General features: G+C 55.6%; 1 protein-coding gene across 3 annotated transcripts in view; it reads right to left on the minus strand.

Annotated features, from left to right (window-relative positions):
• The window catches only part of HK1 (hexokinase 1), a 66,151-nt gene extending 49,721 nt beyond the window's left edge, over positions 1-16,430 (minus strand). Inside the window, exon 1 of one of the 3 annotated variants that reach the window (XM_045783248.2) lies at positions 16,223-16,430. In XM_045783248.2, the coding sequence (XP_045639204.1) occupies positions 16,223-16,282 (60 nt within the window). In that variant the 5' untranslated portion in view covers positions 16,283-16,430. Of the gene's footprint in view, positions 1-2,518; positions 2,755-13,199; positions 13,289-16,222 lie in introns of those variants that run through there. The other 2 variants (XM_045783245.2, XM_045783246.2) reach the window with 2 other exon arrangements.
• Positions 16,431-18,063: the final 1,633 nt, after the last annotated feature.

The raw sequence follows: 18,063 nt of genomic DNA on the forward strand, positions 1-18,063 counted from the left end.
ACTGGACATGCCTGAGGGAACACACCCTTGTGGCAGGAGGCACAGTCAGCCCTGGTGACCCAGGCGTTTTAACCCCCCGTGGACGGGGACACGGCCATGGAAATTTTTCACTCCTTCTCTCCTCCACTCTCCCATGAGGACTAAGAACAAGGCAGGGCAGCAGGGGTGACAGCAGGTGCCCAGCACCGGCCTTTCAAGGGAACTTTCCAAGGGAGATGCTGTCTTGCAAAGACAACTGAGGAGCGGCAGGGGAGGGTTAAGAAAACTCTTGCTTAAGGACAGGACAGGGCAGAGATTTCAACATCAGATTCACTTCCCCTTCCTAGGGAGGCTGACTCAGAAGAGAGCCGGTCCGGGGTGACGAATGTCACTTGGATAATAGTTCGCATCTGCCGAGGGCTCTGCTGTTTATACACAGGACTGTCACACACACTGTCCCGTCTGGATGTCACAGAAAGAGATGAAATGAACTCACGGACGCCACGGCCAGGCATGAGGCGGGCATGAATAACGTTAGCCCCCATCCACCACCATGACCCAGGGTGGTAGGCAGGAAGGACAGCGTTATCCCCATTTTAGAGTCAAGGAAACGGAGACCCATGACTCACACCAGGTCTCATGGTTTGGAAGTGGCAGCCGGGTCTAGATTCCAGGTTTTCTAAGCCCTCATTTTGGGCTTTTCCTTACACCTTGAAAAGAACATAGGACTGTGGATGAAGAGAACGGGGTTTGAACCTCAGATCTGCCATTTAGTAGCTATGTGACTTTGGACAAGTTACTTAACTTGGCTGGGTCTTGCCTTCCTCACTGTTAAAGGGGTAATAATGCTTCCACTTCAGAGAGCTACCGGGAGAATTTTAAGAACGTGCCAAGAATAAGGTGAACATCAAATAACATTTCCCACCCTCCCATCTAAACGACCAAAAGGGAAGCCATCTCCCTCCACGCCCTGGCTAACTGATAATTACGTGTCCTCGACTCCTTTTACCTAGATACCTAGGAGAAATGCACCGATTACCAAACATTACTGACCCATTCTACAGAAGAGACCACTAAAAAGGCAGAAATAGCCAAATGTGCTAAACCACGGCATATGAAAGACTCTGGCAAAATTCCTCTGAAACATTGTACTGTTTTATTAGGGTTTTTTTTTTTTTAACTAACAGTAAGTTACAGTAACAATAAGCAATATATACCTATTATTTAAAAAATTACCAATATAAAAATGCATAAAAGTAAAAAGTCTTGAGTTCTTCCCCTAATCTTCCCAGAGAAATCCCCACTAAGAGTTTTATGGACTAGGACAGTTTTTCTACCTAAACACTCATACATACAGAGCTCGCCTTTTTTATTTCGTTTTACAAAAACAGAATCATACCAGGAGCGGGTGCGAGAGGGGGGAAAATGGAATAAAATGGAATCGTAAACACTTTGTCCTTTGAAATCTTAACCCCTCCTTCCTATTTCCTCCAGGACCTGCCTTTAAGACTTGCACTAAGAGCCACACTTAGATTTCCTCAGGACCCTGCCTGGTTCAGTGATGAGGTGCAGACAAGGCAACGTGGACACCCGTGTCTGCCTCTGGCCTTGATAGCCTGTAGGCACCTCAGTTTTTCCATCTGTAATGTGGATGTATTCACATGACCTTGAACTATAAAGGCCTCTCTACTGTGCACAGCACTTTCATAGTGGTCTTCAAACTATCCTGTCCCGAGACTCGGGGACGGGAGACTCGGGGGCCGTCACTTCCAACGCCCTAAGGAAAAATCAGAGGCCAGAGAGGTTCCTCAAATGGCCAGGGTGACCACTGGTCAGCAAGAGAACTGGAGTAGACACCGAGTTCCCTGGTTCCTGGTCCTGTGCTTCTTCCTCTGCAAGCTTTCTTGCTCCGCCCGGGGAGCACCCAGGCCAGGTGCTTCCTAGACCCGGGAGACGTGGGAACGCGGGTGGCATTAACGCCACAGCCCCACCACGCTACAAGCAGCACGGCTCCGTGGCCTTGCCAAAACCATGCCGCCCCTCGGCACTGCCCAGCAGCCACAGCCGTCTGACCTGCTCTCGCCTCCGGCACAGAGCCCAGGAAGTTCAAGGCCGTCGTGAGCCCGAAGGCTGTGCCCTGCTGCGGTGTGTGCCCGCCTCGCCCCTCCTCCTGCCCCTCAGCAAGGTCCCAGCGCCCGCTCCCGCCTGCCCGGGCTCCGCACGGCCCGGCCCCACCTCGCTGCTGCGGGCGGCGGCCCAGGGACCTGTGGTTCCGTCCTGCTCTTGGCGACTGGGAAGGCCGCTGGTGCTCAGCTCCTCGTGGCCACCAGGAGAGACGTTCTCACCCTGCAGAGCCCCGCACAGGAGCCGTCACCCTGGCATGGCCCGCCCCCCCCAGCCCTCCCCTTCAGGGCTACCCACGGTTCCTCACCCCCCAAGGCCCCTCCTCGCGGACCCAGCGTCCACTCCGTGGTTCGGCCGTGAAGGGCCTCTGCGCGCCTCCCTCCTCCTTCCCCCCGACGTCCACCCCCACACTCACCTCCTCCGAGGGGCGCCCCGCGCCCCGCCCCGCCCAACACCAGCAGCTCCTCGGCGCCACGTCCCCTCGGCCGTCAGCGCTCCCGGCGCGCGTGCTGACCTGCCCCGGCCCCGCGGCGGCGCCCAGCGCCCTGCCCAGGAGCTGCAGCAGCCCGCACATATCTGCGCTCGCCCTCGGCCCTGAGCGCCCGGGCACCGGGGCCATGCCCTCCCGGCCCTCCGCCGCCTCGCGAAGCCCTCCGGGCGTCTGCCCTGGGCTGGGCGCCTGCTCGGCTGGGCGGGAAGGCCCCGGTGACGGTGACGCCTAGCAGGGAGCTCCCCCGGGGGTCTGCGGGCCCAGATAAGGCCGGCTCCTCTTCCCTGAACGGCCCAGCCCCTCACGGCAGCCGCCTGGGCACCTGCGTGGGGCCAACAGCCTCTGCTGAGGGACAGAGTGTTCCGGGCGTTCTCTGGTCCTCTAACCCTCCCACCCCCACAACATCTGTATCTCCAGAAGGACACCCAGCCCTACAGATAACCTGGATTCTCACCCCACTCTTCAGGCCTCCCAGAGGCTACTAAATACCCGCGAGTCTCCAGAGGAAGTGTGTTGGGGGAATACATTCCACTTCAGAGGCTCCTGAGTGAAAGGTGCACGAACGTCACCAGAGCAAACAGGGTCCCTTCGGCGTTAACACACTGCAAGGGGAGGTTCCCTTTCCCCAGGCTCTTTACCAAGTTTGAGGTTTGTTCCCTCAGGCAGCCCAGGGACAGGACGGGGTTCTTCACCCTTATCTACCATCTTATTTACACTTCTGAACCCTAGCTGCCCTTCCATGCAACGGGCTGGGCACCCCAGACTATTCATACCACACGTCTGTGCACTCACGACAAATCAGGAGGCAAATGGGAAGCCCGTTCTTGAAGAGAAACGGAGGTCTGGGGAAGGGAGATGTTACGGAGGGATAGGGCCTGTGCTGGGCTCACCAACCTGCCCTGATCCAACCTGCACACTTGCGGGGGTGGGGAGGGCATAGGAACCCCATCTTACAGAGGAGGGAGCTGGGGCCACGAAATCAAGTGTGTAGCCCCAAGCACCCAGCAAGCCCTGCGGCTCCAGCTCCAGACTCCAAACTCGACGCTCCTCCCCTAATTCCCCAGGCTCCTCTTGCCAGGAGAACCGTGTAAGGCCTTGAGGTCATGCCCAAGGTCCTCCTGGCGACCACTAATACCCCACCAGAGGCACTTCCTGGCTGGTGAGCGAGACCAAGCTGCAGCCCAGGGTGAGAACAAACCTGTCACACTGAACAAGCTAAAAGTGAAGGAGGGACCCAGTGGCCTCAAGGGAAACAGAACCGCCCTGGAATGCGGCAAGGCAAGAACAACAGGCTTAATTCTCAGCCTCGTGCAGGAGGCCTGGGCTGGGGCCAGCCTCCAGACTCCCAATTCCCAACGACCTGGGTGCCTCCAGACAAGAGAGAAGGGCGTCTCCAAAGTGCAGACGGTTTTGCTTTCACTATGAGACAACCAGACCCTAATGCCCTGGGGTGCAAAGAGCGCAGGGGTGTGAGCAGACCTGGCTAGAAATCCGAAGCCCTCAGGGCTCCTCCAGCTACACCACCCTCACCCCCATCACCTGGGGCAAGTCACTGCCATCAGTAAAGCAGCAGCAAAGAAAACAGCCCTCTGGCCCTCATACAGGGCACACACAGGAGCAGCTCCAGGCACCGGGGATTACCCTCCCTCCTCTCTGCATTACTCCCCCTCCCCCTTGCCACCTCTCACCGAGCCTACAGGCGTGTCCTGGTACAGGTGTGCCCCAGCATCCGTACAGTTCCGTATGCTCTCCAAGTATTTCCATTTCCCTTCTCTAACTGGATAAATGGGCAGATGGCAAGGCAGGAATCATTCACCCCATCTGACAAATAAGGAAACTGAGGCCCAGACAGCTCGCTGGCCACCACCACACTGCTCAAGCTAGAAGAATCTGTTAGAGATCATGGATCCCAGCCTCCTAGTCTTAGGGATGAGGGCACTGAGGCCCAAGGACCCATAAGAACCCATCGCTTCCAATGCGGAGTGCCTCTGCCCAAACTTTAGCTATAAAATTCACTGTCTGGCAGAGCTGGGTCCAACAGAAATACAATGCGAGCCACATATGTAACTTAAAACTTTCTAGTAGCCACACGTTTTTTTAAAATACACAGGTGAAATTAATTTTAATAACATTGTATTTAACCCAATATATCCAAAATATTATTCCCACAGGCAAACAATGCTTTTAAAATTATTCATGAGATATTTTATATATCTTTTTGTCATACAAAGTCTTTGAAATCCTGTGCGTCCCTGATACTTAACAGCACATCTGAAATCAGACTCACTATATTTCAAGTGCCCAGTGGCCGCGTGTGGCTAGCGGCTACTGTTCTGGACAGCACCGCTCTAGCACCCCCATTTTGGGAGCCTTGGGCGATGGTTTCTACTGCAGGCTGCTGCCATGTACTGCTTTGGAAGCGGGCAGCCCTGAACTGTGGTTCGGGTTCTGCAGGTGTGGTGAGATCTGCCCACCGGTGTCAGACAGACCTGCACTCCCTCTCCTTTCTGGCCACCAAGATCACGTCAGTTTCACTTCCGGGGGTTCACCTGGCCCACACGTAAGGTGCAGGAAGAAATACCCACATCCAAGCGTGCTGGAAGGACTCAATGAAATCACGCACGCGAGGGTATGTTGTAAATAGAACAGAACTTTGCAAAGGTGACGTGGTGCCTTTATAACAACAGCGGCCTGGATCTCCTACTCCACTCATCCCACCCACCCAGAGGGACATCAGAGAAGGCACCAGAAGACCCCAGAGAAATAAGGTCACATTGAATAACAGGGCTGAAGGCAAAACCCCAATCAAAGAAACTAGCTGCCTACAGTGCAGGCGAGGCTGTGAGGCTGTGGGAGAGAACAATCTTCAGGACCGGGCATTACAAGAGCATTAGGGGTTCTTCTAGAAGGCTAGGCATTGTCCTCGGTGGTGGTCCTCTTTTAAATGCAAACAAAGGTGAGGGAGGAAGACAAATAGAAAGGGTACAGCGACAAATTTGAAAAATGGGAAATCCTTAACATTTCACTGTAAATGACTTTATTGGGCCAATTTCCTTCGCAAGTGGAGGGAGTTCGTCAACACTGAGCAAGAGAAGAGGGGCAAGGGGTGGGCAAGCAAAGCCAATGTGCTGGTGTTGGGGAGGATGGGGAAGGAGAGAAAGAGGTCTGGGGAACCTGAAGAGGGAGGGGTGTGCCCAGCTCTCAACCTCCTTGGCTCTGTTTCCCTAAACAAAATGGGAGGGATGGGTGTGGTATGGTAGGAAGAACATGGGTTTCTGAGTCAGGGGACTAGACAGTGCTCCTGTCCCTATTACTAATGAACTGTGGTCTTTGGCAAGTCACTTCACCCCCCCCCCCCCCGCCCCCAGGGGTGGTCTCTGTCCTCTCATTTCTAAACGGAGCTGATGCCTGTCTCCAGATGGATGAAGACAGAGGCTCCCCAGTAATGCCACTCGTATGCATATGCCCAAGAGGAACGAAAGCGTATGTCCACACAGGAAAAACATGCACACAAATGTTCACAGCAACATTATTCCAAAGTGGAAATAACCCCAATGTCCATCAACTGACAAATGCATAAACATACTGCAGGATTTGGACACAACTAAATATTATTCAGCAACGAAGGACCGAACCATGCTACGGCGTGGACGAGCCTTGAAAACATGATGTCCAGTGGAAGACCAGACACAGAGGCCACATGCTGCATGACTCCACTTGCATGACATGCCCAGAGAAAAAGAAAGTAAATTAGTAGCTGCCAGGGGCTGGAGGGAGGGTGGGATGGGGAGTGTCTGCTTAATAGGTACAGGGCTGCTTTTGGGGGTGATGAAAATGTTCTGGAATTAGATGGTGGTAATGGTTGCACAACCTCGTGAATGTACTTGAAACCACTGTGCACACTTTACAATAGTGAGTTTGACACTACAAGTATTATACCTCGACTAAAAACAGAACTGGGCTCTGCCATCAGACGCGATGCTGGCAGAATGTGCGCTCTTCTGTTTCCTATCTGAGCCTCGGGGTCTTTTCCAAAAGCAGAGATCCTGACGGTGCCCCCCTCGCAGGGGCGTCATGGGGATGTAACGCTCTCAGCACGGTACCCAGCAGGGAACGCGACAGGCATTCCATGTTGGCCTCCATCAGTACTATTACTGATGATGAAATAAGACCTGCGCTAGGGTAGACAGGCTCCTAGTTGCCATTCCGTGTCCCTCCAAGGTCCCCTCCAGGTGTCAGCGTCTGTGGCCTGTAACCAAGCCTGGAATCACATGAACACGATCTGACATTTTCTGCCCTGGAGCAGGGACCGTGGCTTGCAAACGGCTGGCCTGCACACTTGGCGTTTCAGTTGTCCTGCGGTGGGGCACGGCCACCCTCTCCTTTTACGGAAGATAGTTGGAGAGAGGCTGCGGGCCTGAGTGTCCTCCACCAGAGCCGGCACGTTTAGGAGACCGATAAGCCAGCCGCGCCTGGGCCGGCTCCACCCAGGAAGGGAGAGGGTGTGCGGGCAGGTTTTAATTCCCGGAAAAGCGCAACGGATTCCCACACTGGGGGGGCGGGGGGGGGCACAGAGAGCCCGCCCCGCCTTTCCCTGCACCCACTCCCCCTCCTCGGAGCGTGCACACGTCCCAGCAGCCGTCAATGGGGCTGGCACCGCTCACAATGAGAGCTGTCAACCTCACCAGGGCTCTGCCTGATACGGTAAACTAGGAAATGGCTAATTTTAAACTAAGCTCCAGCACTGTAATGTGAATGGAAATGACTGGGAAGAAAGAGACTCTTTCAAAACTATCTACTTGGAACGCTTGGGTGGCTCAGTCGGTGAAGAGTCTGCCTTCGGCTCAGGTCATGATCCCAGGGTCCTGGGATCGAGTCCTGCATCGGGCTCCTTGCTTGGCACGGAGCCTGCTTCTCCCTCTGCCTGCCTCTCCCCCCACTTATGCTCTCTCTTTCTCTCTCTCTCTCTGACAAATAAATAAATAAAATCTTTTTTTAAAAAATCATCTATTAAAACCTGTTACAGGTTTGACCGTCCCGAGGGTTGGTGTGAAACAAGAGGAACCTGTACGAACTTCTGATGGGAGCATGAAGTGGCAGGACCCCGGGCGACGGAAATCTGACAAAATGTGGAAAATGGGAAGATACACACACTCCCCCACCCAGCCAGACAGACAGCCCAGAGCCATGTGCATGTGTGCTGGAGACGGGCAGGAGAAGAATCACTGTGGCACCGTTTGCAATGTGAAACGTTAGAGACCCAAGTCCCCATCAAAAGAAGAGAGGAATTATAAATTGTGGTGCATTCACACAATGTCAGAGCATGCAGCAGTTTAAGTCAATGAAACAGGTGAATGAATCAACGTGGAAAAATCCCAGACACAGAACGCCGAGGGAGAAAAGGCAAGGTGCAGAAGGATACAAAAGAGCGCCATTTACGGAAGCTTACAACCACATAAAGTAACACTACCCAATGTTTATAGATACATGCTATATAATAAAGGCATAAAAACATGCATGGAAATAATAAACATCTAAATCAGGACAGAGGCACCCTCTGGAAGGAGAAACAGAATGGGACGGAAGATGGGCATGCAGGGCTTTCAGTCGCGTCTCCAATGGAACTGTAACTGTGTCTGTAACTTCTCAGGCCGAGTGGTGGACACACAGGTGTTTATTATGTTAATCTCAAATCTCATTTTAATGCACCTCAAATATTTCATAATAAAATTTGACTCCTATGTACTGACTTGTGGGGGAGAGAATTAAAACATAGATTCCAAGTTAAATCATTAAAATCAACAAAGACGGACTTTTCTCCTAGAGGAAAGGAGCAGAGGGAGTAAGACTGGCCTGCTGGACCCCATTCCAGATTTTCTTAAGACCTCGAGAAAGTCATGTCTCTCTCCATGGGACCGCCAGTCCCTGTTTCTAAATGAGGAATAAAAGCCCCGCCTTGGTCTGCCGCACAAAGGGCAGGCGGCGGGATGCCCAGGGGAGAAACTGCAAGGGGGAGGCCCTGCTCTGGGACACTCAGGAATAATAGTACTTTCTGTCCTGACAACCTCGCTGGAGGTTTTTGAAAGCATCCACACACACAAGCTTGTTAGTATACTTGTGTGTATTGTTAGACAGACAGACAGGAGCGCCACACACACACACACACACACACACACACACACACACGTGGTATCTGATAGGACAGCCATAAATTGTTCTGGGATGCTCAGAGATAACAAGCCGTTAAAGAGAAAGCAAAACTACATTTTGAGAACTATCCATTTGAGTCTCCCTCACAAAGTTTCTAACTATAATATTCCCATTTGTCCAGCTAGAGCCTGGCTTTAAGCCACTCCTAAGCCAGTGATTTCCCGCCCATGATCTGACCACTGCCCACCCCCAAGCTCTCACAGCATTCTGTGCTTCGCACTTATCATAAGACAGCAAGTCATTAGTTATGTTCCAGGGGAATCGGGGATCATTTCTATCAAGTTTATAGTTGTCACCCCAGCCTAGCACAGCCCTCTGCGCATAATAAAGGACTCAAACGTCTTTCAAAGAAACTACTGAGTTCCCGTGACCAGACTTGATTCTAAAGGTCCTCAAATCAATAAGCAGGTGCCGGCAGTCTGGCCATGACTGCTTCCTGGCCTCGGAGGGACATGGGCGCCTCTCTGCCCGCAGGGGTGTCCTGAGGCACGCTCAGAGCTGACTCCAGGGGCGAATTCTACCCAGCAGGAATCCCTGGCTGCAGACACACGCAGAGACGGTACCAAATCCGTCTTTTTTGGAGAAGGCTGCCCATGCCATCTCCAGAAAACAGCAGGAGCGTGGGAGCACAGCGCAGCATGGCCAGATGTGAACGTCCCTTGTACCCACCCGGTTTCCCAGTTTGTTCCCTCACGACAATCCCAAATTATCAAACCAAATGAAGCGCTGGGGCTTCTCTTAGGGGGAGAACTCTGAAGAACATCCAAGGTAGCAGGGACAAGGATTAGGAGATAAAGATTCACCAAGGAGTGAGGCTCTTACAGGACATTTTAGACCAGATCTCAAAGTATGTGAGGTATTTTTCATAATTCTCTAACTCTCCTCTCCTTCACCCCTGAGCAATATGGAAAGGGCATTTTTTTTAATGCTTGCTTCTGCAGCTGGGACACATGGACTCTGAGAAAATAAACCGTGGGTAGCTCTTTAACTGCTAAGCATACTCTCCCCCACCTTCCTGGGCCAAACACTCCTGAGTTCAGCTGCTGGACAAGTCGCACCTGTTTGCTCACCTGCTCATGGGGATTACGTAGGGTCACGGGGATCCCACTCAGAAAAAACGCACCAGTCAACACTCTGACAAACTTGGAGGAAAGGAAGCTAGTCCTTCCTTTTTTTTTTTTTTTTTTTTTGAAGATTTTAAAGTAATCTCCACATGCAACGTGAGGCTCGAACTCACAACCCTGAGATGGAGAGTCGCATGCTCTACCGACTGAGCCAGACAGGCGCCCCGGGAAGCTAGTCCTTCTTAAGAGGCCAAGTTCTCACCTTGCTGGACTCCTCTTCCTCTCCCAAACAAAGCACTATGCACACCATCACCCTCCTCCAGGCTCCTACCGGCAAAGCCAAGTGGAAGCAGCAGGCAAGATGACAGGCCTGTTAAAAGTTCCTTGGAGGTCAAAGGACCCAGGCTCTAGCTGCAGAATGAGCAGATGTCTGGGATTCTGATGAATGGAATCTTTCACAAGCCTTTCACATATGCCTTCCTTTTCCTACTAAAAGCACTAGAAGAGTAAAAGGAAAATATGTCTTGTACTTATTTCAGTCTAATGCCAGGACATGCTCTTCCCAGCACCCCATTAACCAATATCGTGCAGATGCAGTCTGGTAAATGGGGCTCCACGCCGGGCAGCCAGGCACTCGGCCTGTTTCAACCCCAGATATATTTATGAGATTGAATTAGTGACATGTCTCATAGGCAATGAAGAGAGAAACGATCACCCTTTTCACGATCACTTCTGTATCTGAGCAATCCCGAAAAAACCTTCCCTGGCACCATCCCCATCTTCCTCACTCCTACCCCCAGGCCAGAAGACAAGGAAATGAATGAAGGTTAGTGGGGGAGGCCAGGGCTGTCTCCAGAGCCCAGAGGCTGCCTAGGGCTGAAGGGCTGAATCATCATGGCTACCCGCACCAGTAGCGTAGGCAGGCGGAGGGCTAGCCTCACTGGGTCCCCACCAGGTCGCAGGTAAGGCCCAATTTCAGGAAGACGAACAGAGCTTGGAGTCCTGGAGCCCCACCCAGCCTTTTCACAGTAAGCGGTGGGTAGGAGGCTGCTTTCTACCAAGTCTCGAGTCCCAAGAGAGAAGATGCTAGTCCCCCGGCATCCGCACAGGTGGGGGTGGGGAAAGCTGACTAGGCCATTGGACTGAGTGTCCACTAGGCTCTCAGGAGGCCTGGGAAGCTTCCTGGGGACCACACCCATGGATGGCAATGCCTACGCAGCCCGTCATACAGACCAAGGTGATCCTCAGGCAGGAATACACACACACACACACACACAAACACACACCCCACAGAAAGCAGTTTAAGATGGTCCCCAGGCGGGTGAAGAAAGCCATCTCATTCTTAAAACTCTCCTTGGCCAATTATATTATGTGGGGGAAGCTCTGGCCTCAAGACCCTCCTCCAGCCATGTTCTGAGGCCAGAAGAGGGTGGGGAGGGCACGCCAGAATCCCCATCTCAGAGCAGAAGGGATTGGAGGACTAGTTGATTCAGAAGTCACACGCCCAAATGCCTCCAGGAGCCTGGTGGACAGAATTCGGGGGAGGCCACCACAGCGAGTAGAAGGCTCTGGGGCCACAGTCAGCACTGAGTGCCTGGTAAAACAATTCTTACTGAGTACCGTCCAAACCTCAACCCAACGTACCCCTGGAGGCCACCCAGGTGATGGTGGGTATGGATGGTGGAAGCTTAGAAAGGTCATCTGGGTCCCCCACCCCAGTGGTCTGCTGTCTTGGGCTACAGAGCGAGCCACGTGCAGGGAAAAGACAGTGAACTCATCCACACCCTGAATTCCGCACTGGAAATGGGGAGAACGTCAACAGCACACAAAGCCATTGAAGAGAACAGGAAACGTACATGGAGGCAGGCACAGCTCCCTGAGCTCAGGGGCCCGAAGGAAGCCCTCGGTGCTGTCCAGCAGGGAGCAGGGGTCGCACAGGCGGTCAACTCTAGAGTCCCTGTTGCTCCTAGCTATGAGGGATGGTGGCAGGTTTCCAGGCCTGTCTCCTACCGGCCCTATTCTGGTCCCCACTCAGCACAGGACCCAGGGTCCACGCAGCATCCCCAGGGCCTCTGTCTCAGCACCTCCCCCTCAGCTGACTTCCAGGAGGAGCCCCGGTCAAGTTCCCAGGGGAGGGAGGGAGAGACCCGCCCAGGCTCTGCCACTCACTCACCGGGTGACCTTGATGAGGTCACTGCCCTCCTTGGGCCTACTTCCTATTGTGCCAGCGGGGGCTGTCCTAGGCAGACAGGAAGGGCACTGAGTGAACATCCCGGGGCTGGCAGGCTTTACGATCCCGCCTCTCACCTGTAGGTACTCCCCTTGACGGAACTCCACAGTCAGGTTCACTTCCTTCGTCCATCCCAGCTTACTCCAGCAGCCCTGTCACCCGTGCTGGGTGTGGGTGGGCCAGGAGCCCGTGCCAGGCCTCGGACTGATAAAATGGGCGCTTTTCCCCACAGCCTCAGTTGTTTCTTAAAAACATGGTGGCGAGGCCGACATACGGGAGAGATACACCTTTAAGACCGGCCAGTGGACAGTATTTTCTGCTAGACAGATGTCAAAGGCAGCAACCCCTCAGGGTAGGGAGATGCGTCCCTGTGCGAGTACACACATGTCACAGGCATACACGTCAAGGCCTCTACCCGACTCCAAAGACCAGTGTCTTACTTAAGCTCCCTGGGCTGGCTGGAAATTACAGTTTAAGAGAGCCGTCACATAGAGGAATAAAAAATTCCATTCAGACATGCCGCTCCGGACCTGAGGCCTACGAGCAAAGTTTCCGGTGGCCTCCGCACCCCTCCCCGTTCCGGGAAGCCGGGCGGGTCACCCTGTCCCCAGATGAAGGAACAGCTGCAAGAGCTCGTAGAACCGGGGTGAGAGCTTCTCCAGGGCCCCCGGGGCCCTCCAAGGGGAGCCCCAAATATAGGATGCCCGGCCTCCAGCCGGCACCCCCGCCGGCTGCGCGCTCAGCTGCCCACCATCTCTGTAATCACTCCTCCGCCCACGGCGCTCAGAACCTTCCGAACAGGCCCCGCGGACCGACCCACCGGCCCCCCGCTCAGGCGCCTCCCCGCGTGGCCCGGGGACCCCTCTGACATCCACAGCCCAGCTCAAGGACACTGCAGCAGGCAGCCCAGTCTCGGGGGTCTCCCCCCAACACACACAATCCCGGGCAGAATCGAAGGGCGAAGGCTTCCCCGCCCTGCAGCCCAAGCAGTGCCGGCCTGGGGGAGGCTGGGCGCGGGAGGATGGAGGCGGCGGCGGCGAGCGGATGCCTGAATGCAACGCTGCGGGCAGAGCGCCGGGCGGCGGCGCGGGCGGGGGCTCACCTTTTTGACTTGGTCATCCTTCAGCTCGGTGAAGTAATAGGCCAGGAGCTGCGCGGCGATCATGCTGACGGTCGCGGACGTGGGGCGGCAGGCGCGGGGCCGGCGTCGGTGCTCCGCAGCCCGGGCGAGCAGTGGTCCTCGGGCGGCTGCTCGGCGGCTCCTCCTCCTCCTCCAGCCGCGGCTCCACCCCCAAGGCCCGGGAGGCGGCGGCTCGCGCGCTCCCCGGCTCCGCGCTCCCGTCCCCGGCAGGGTGACAGCCGCCAGCCGGCCCACCTCCTCGGCGCCCATTGGCTGCCGCCCGCCTCTGCAGCGCCGGGCGGCGGCGTCCGGGCCCGGGCGGGGGGGCGCGGCGGCCGCTCCCTCCCGCGCCGGAAAGGGGGTGGTGGCGCTGCGAGATCCCCCACGGTCCGGCATCTCCCGGCACGTCCCCCACGTAGGGAGCCGGCGCGAGGGCTGGAGGCTCGCTCGGGCGCGCAGGATCGCGCGTGGCGGCGCCCGGCCGGGCGGACGCGCGCGGGGCGCGGGAGGAGGTGCCGCCCGACTCGGGCGGGACGAGCGGCCCCAGAGGAGGGCCGGCTGCCGGCCGGCGCGGCCTGTGGGGGGGCGGCCCCCTTTCCGGGGAAATCAGGGCTCGCCCCGGGAGTTCCGCGGAGGGGGAGACGCCGGAGGCCGGTGCAGAAGTGGGCGTGCAAAGAGAGCTGGGCCTGGGCCGGCGGAAGCGGTAGCCGGGAGGCTGCGCGGTCCTCGCACCCGATCCCCGCTGCGGCCGGCTCTTGCGGGTCCGCGGGGCAGAGCGCCGAGCCCCAGCTGTGTCCTGCCGGCAGTGCATCACCCCTAACCCGACTCGCCCGGCCTAATCTCCGGCGGGCGGATTTGTGTTGCTAAATCGAGAGCGACGCCCCACAGCGCCCGCCCGGGAGTCACTGGTCCCTGCGGCTCTCCGGGGGGCTCACGCCCCGGCCTGTCCGCATCCCCCGGGGCTTCCTCTTCCTCTCGGGCACCCGGGCTCGCGGGCGTCCGGGGGGTACTTCAGGCGCCCCTCCGAGGTGCCAACCTTTTTCACTTCCCCAACGGAAGTGAGCCGGGCTGGGAGGAATCCTTAGAAAAAACGTTCAGCCTCAGCGAGGGGGAGGGGAGGCGCGGAATCAGGCGGTTAGGCTGCTGCTTTGCCCGACAGCTCCCTTAGGGTTCTTCGATCATTGCGTCTGTGTGCGGGAGCTTTACTGCCTCACAGGGGGACGTGTGATGAGCTCAAAATGCAATGAAGTGGTTACTATCCTGATTCAACAGGTAATCAAGGCGAGGCTCACTGAGGCCGAGTATCTTGCAGAAACTTCAGACAACCAGGAAGTTGTAGATCCAGGATTAGGTCGTGTGTTTTCAAAGCCAGTGCTCACCCCTGCAGTTTGCTGTCCTTCCTATTGTAGGTGGCCTTTCTGCCTAAATAGGCCCTGCTCTTGGGACCAAGGCTGCACCACGTGGTGCCCTGAGAGACGGCCACAGTCCAACCTCCCAACCTCTACCCCAGACCTGGATCCGGGGGAGCCCTGACCAGGCCTGCATAAAGGTACAGTGGTTTCCCCGGGGGGAGACGGCTTAGGTCCAGGACACTCCTCTCAGGAACATCAGGGGTCTGACCTGCAGTCCACCAGCTGTAGAGGACCCTTGAGGCCAGAGTCTTCAGTTGGGAGCTCAGCACCCAGGGCTGGCTTTCTGGCTGTGACATTCGGAGTCACCTTCCTGAGCTTGCTTCCTCATCCGTAACATGGAGATCCTAAAGCCCACGCACCCACTACAAATAAAATACCCGCTTATTCTACGCCATAAACGGTGGGTATTATTATAAGATTGGGAAGCTGATGAGGGCTTCTCACTTGCATTCCTCCCCGATCTAGGCCCTGAGAGGGCGTAGCAATTTTATATTTATAATTTGAATTGTTTTCCAAAGAGGCTCCCTAAAGTTACTTAAGCTTCAAACCCCACAAAGGCTGGATCTGCCCTCAGGATTGTGTCGTTAAAAGCTAGGAACAGAAGTTCTCTGGCATCCAAACACTTACACTGCCTGCATGGCCATAAAGCCAAATTGGGAGAAAGAGAACGGTGTGGGTGTTCTCCAGGGCATTTGAGTCCTGCAATTGTGATGCCGGAAGTTCCTTGAGGATCAAGAACTGTGCTTTGCAAATTGCTCTGGCTGGCATACCTAGCCCTCGAAGGCGGCATGAGCCCAGTGCGGCGATCAGGGGCAGAGTATACATACCCGTCAACCCGGGCCCCGCTATCACTGTGCCCCCATTACGTCCAGGATCTCTCGGATCATCATGAGCTGGAGCCAGGGAGCCGCTGAGCCCCCCAGTTTTCCCTTAGGGTTCTTCGAGCTACCCCCAGATGTTCTGTTTGCAAGCAGGGAAGCTGCCAATGCTTTCTGTTCCCTGGCAGTTGAGAGAGAAACTGCTTCTGAAGATGACTCCTTCCTCCCCACCCCCTGGATGCACTCAGGCCCCAAGGTCCATCAGTATTTCCTGAGAAATATCTCCAGGCCTGCCCCCCTGCTTCCTTCAACCCTAGGCCTCATTTTCCCGTGCCAGAAATATTACAAGAGCCTTCTAGCTGCCCTCCCTGGTTCCTGGCTTTCTACCATCCAAGTCATTCTGAAGTCCAGGCCACATTATTCCTGCTAAAAAGCAGCCTAATCACATCATAGCTCTGCCCCAAATCCCTTGATGACCCCCTCCTTCCTGACGGAGCCAGTCGAAACACTTCTGCCTGATGTCTGAGGCCTTCTGTGATCTGACTCAACTCTTCCCCACTTATCTCTTCCTCCCCTCCCTGGGCCTCAGCAAGGCCACTCCACTGTCCCCGCCGCGGGCCCACCAGCCAGGTCCCTTTGAGCCCCTGCTTCGCATATCCTTGCTTGCCCCGCCTTCTCCACTCACCACCCCCTGACCAAGTGTCCCGGTCACCCACTCACTGAGGCCCAGCTCTCCCACCCTCCACAGAAAGCCTCTCCTGAGCATGCTACTCACCCCGGTCTCCCAGGCCTTAGCACTTCCACAGGGCCAACTCGGACTGGGCTCAGAGTCCATCTAGATCTAGACCAAGACTCTGCTTTACACACGAGGAAACTGCGATGCAGCGAGTGGGCCATCTTGTCCAGTGTCCGGCTGAGGTGGAAGTTGGAGCTGGGGCTCAAACCCAGTTCTGCTGCCCAGCTGGTGCTCTGTCCATCCTCCCCCACCCCCACCTCTCCGCAGCCTGGGCCTCAGATAAGTGAGGCTGAGTCCTAACAGTCTGCCTGATATTGCCGGCTGTCTCCTGGGGGGCTGGCCTTCTCTGCCCCAATCACACAGCTTCCTGAGAGCCCCTGAGAGCCCCTGCTGCACTGCTGCGCCCCGCCTGGGCTCAGAGCCGGGCCTGCGTCCCCTCGTTACCATGCCAGTGATCACCTCCAGCACTTCGCCATGATCCCACCTCTTTTTGCTGTCAGGGAGCCCTTAGACCCCAGCAGAGCCTGGTGAGGGAGCAGAAGGCCAGCTGAGGACAAGCACAAGCTGACACCCACAACCTCCCCTCCACACACACTCCTAGGTGGGGCATGTGTGACGTTCCTTTAGGAAACTTCCAACTGTCTTCAAGTTGATGCTTTGCTAGAGGGAAAAACAACCTTCCTTGGATGATGGCCAGGCCTCCAGTGTCCAGAGAGTCTTCTTTAGCATAGGAAAGTCCTTTTGGACACCTCTCTTTTTCCTTACCTCCCCCAACTCCATAGTATATAATCAGTCATTCCTCACAACCCCACAACCCCGGTGCAGCTCTCTTTCTGCCCCCGGGTCCTGTCCTTATGCTTTAATAAAAACGAAACCACCTTTTTGCACCAAAGACGTCTCAAGAATTCTTTCTTGGCCCTGGGCTCCAGACCTCACAAACATTCCAAAACTACATCAAGCCCCTTGCTGATAACTCTCTGGACCCCAAGGAAGAACAGCAAAGACCTTGACCATTGGAAATCTAGTTCCAGAGGTCTCCCCTCACCCTCCAGATGGCCCTCCCCTCTCACTGAAGTCCCCTGGATTTCCCTGTTCATTTACTGTGCTCCCTCTTGCACCAGAGTTGGGGGGGGAGTGGTCAGGCCATGCTGGGAGGCCGCACAAAACGCACCTGCCAGTAAGAGAAGGCAGGCGACAGCTATGTCAGAATGCGACAACTCCCATCTGACCCAGAGCTCTAGGAATGGCACTCCAGAAATTCTCTCCAGCGGATCAGAGCTGTACCCCAGCCCCTGGGCGCACACTTCTACCGGCACTGTTTGTATAATACTGACAGTTTACAGAGCACTTGTTTTCTCGAATAATGCCTCATTTCTCCTGATAACAGGCTGGTGAGGTTACCAGGGCAAATATCATTATCCCCACTTCATCAGTCAATGAGGGTTAGGGAGGATATAGAGCGTGTGGGAGGTCTCAGAGGCAGAGCAAGGGAAGAAAGAAAACGGAAGGCTAGCGGGCGAGCCACTGCAGCGTGTTGGAATCCTGAGAGGCGGTGCTGGCGGGCAAAGCACGGGCTGAGAGGGAGCACCCGGAAGGGGTCCTGACCCCACATTTCTATTGGTTAGATCTGTGGATTTCAACCTGGCCGCGCCGAAGAATCCCCTGGAGGGCTTTTACAAATGCTGATGCCCGGGCCCCAGCCCCCGAGGCCGGCAGAACCGACCTGGACCTCAGGCCGCACGGCACCTCTCAGAAGATCCCCAGGTACGTCTGAGGTACTGCCAGGCGTGCGAATCACCGATTCAGATGCTAACCCTCCGCTGGGACGGGTGGAGGACATTTCTGAAATGAATCCACTGGCGTGATTTTTTGCGGCCCCT

The sequence above is a fragment of the Ursus americanus genome, chromosome 6 (genome assembly GCF_024610735.1).
Source record: "Ursus americanus isolate L20-20 chromosome 6, mUrsAme1.1.p, whole genome shotgun sequence".
NCBI classification, from domain to species: Eukaryota; Metazoa; Chordata; class Mammalia; order Carnivora; family Ursidae; genus Ursus; species Ursus americanus.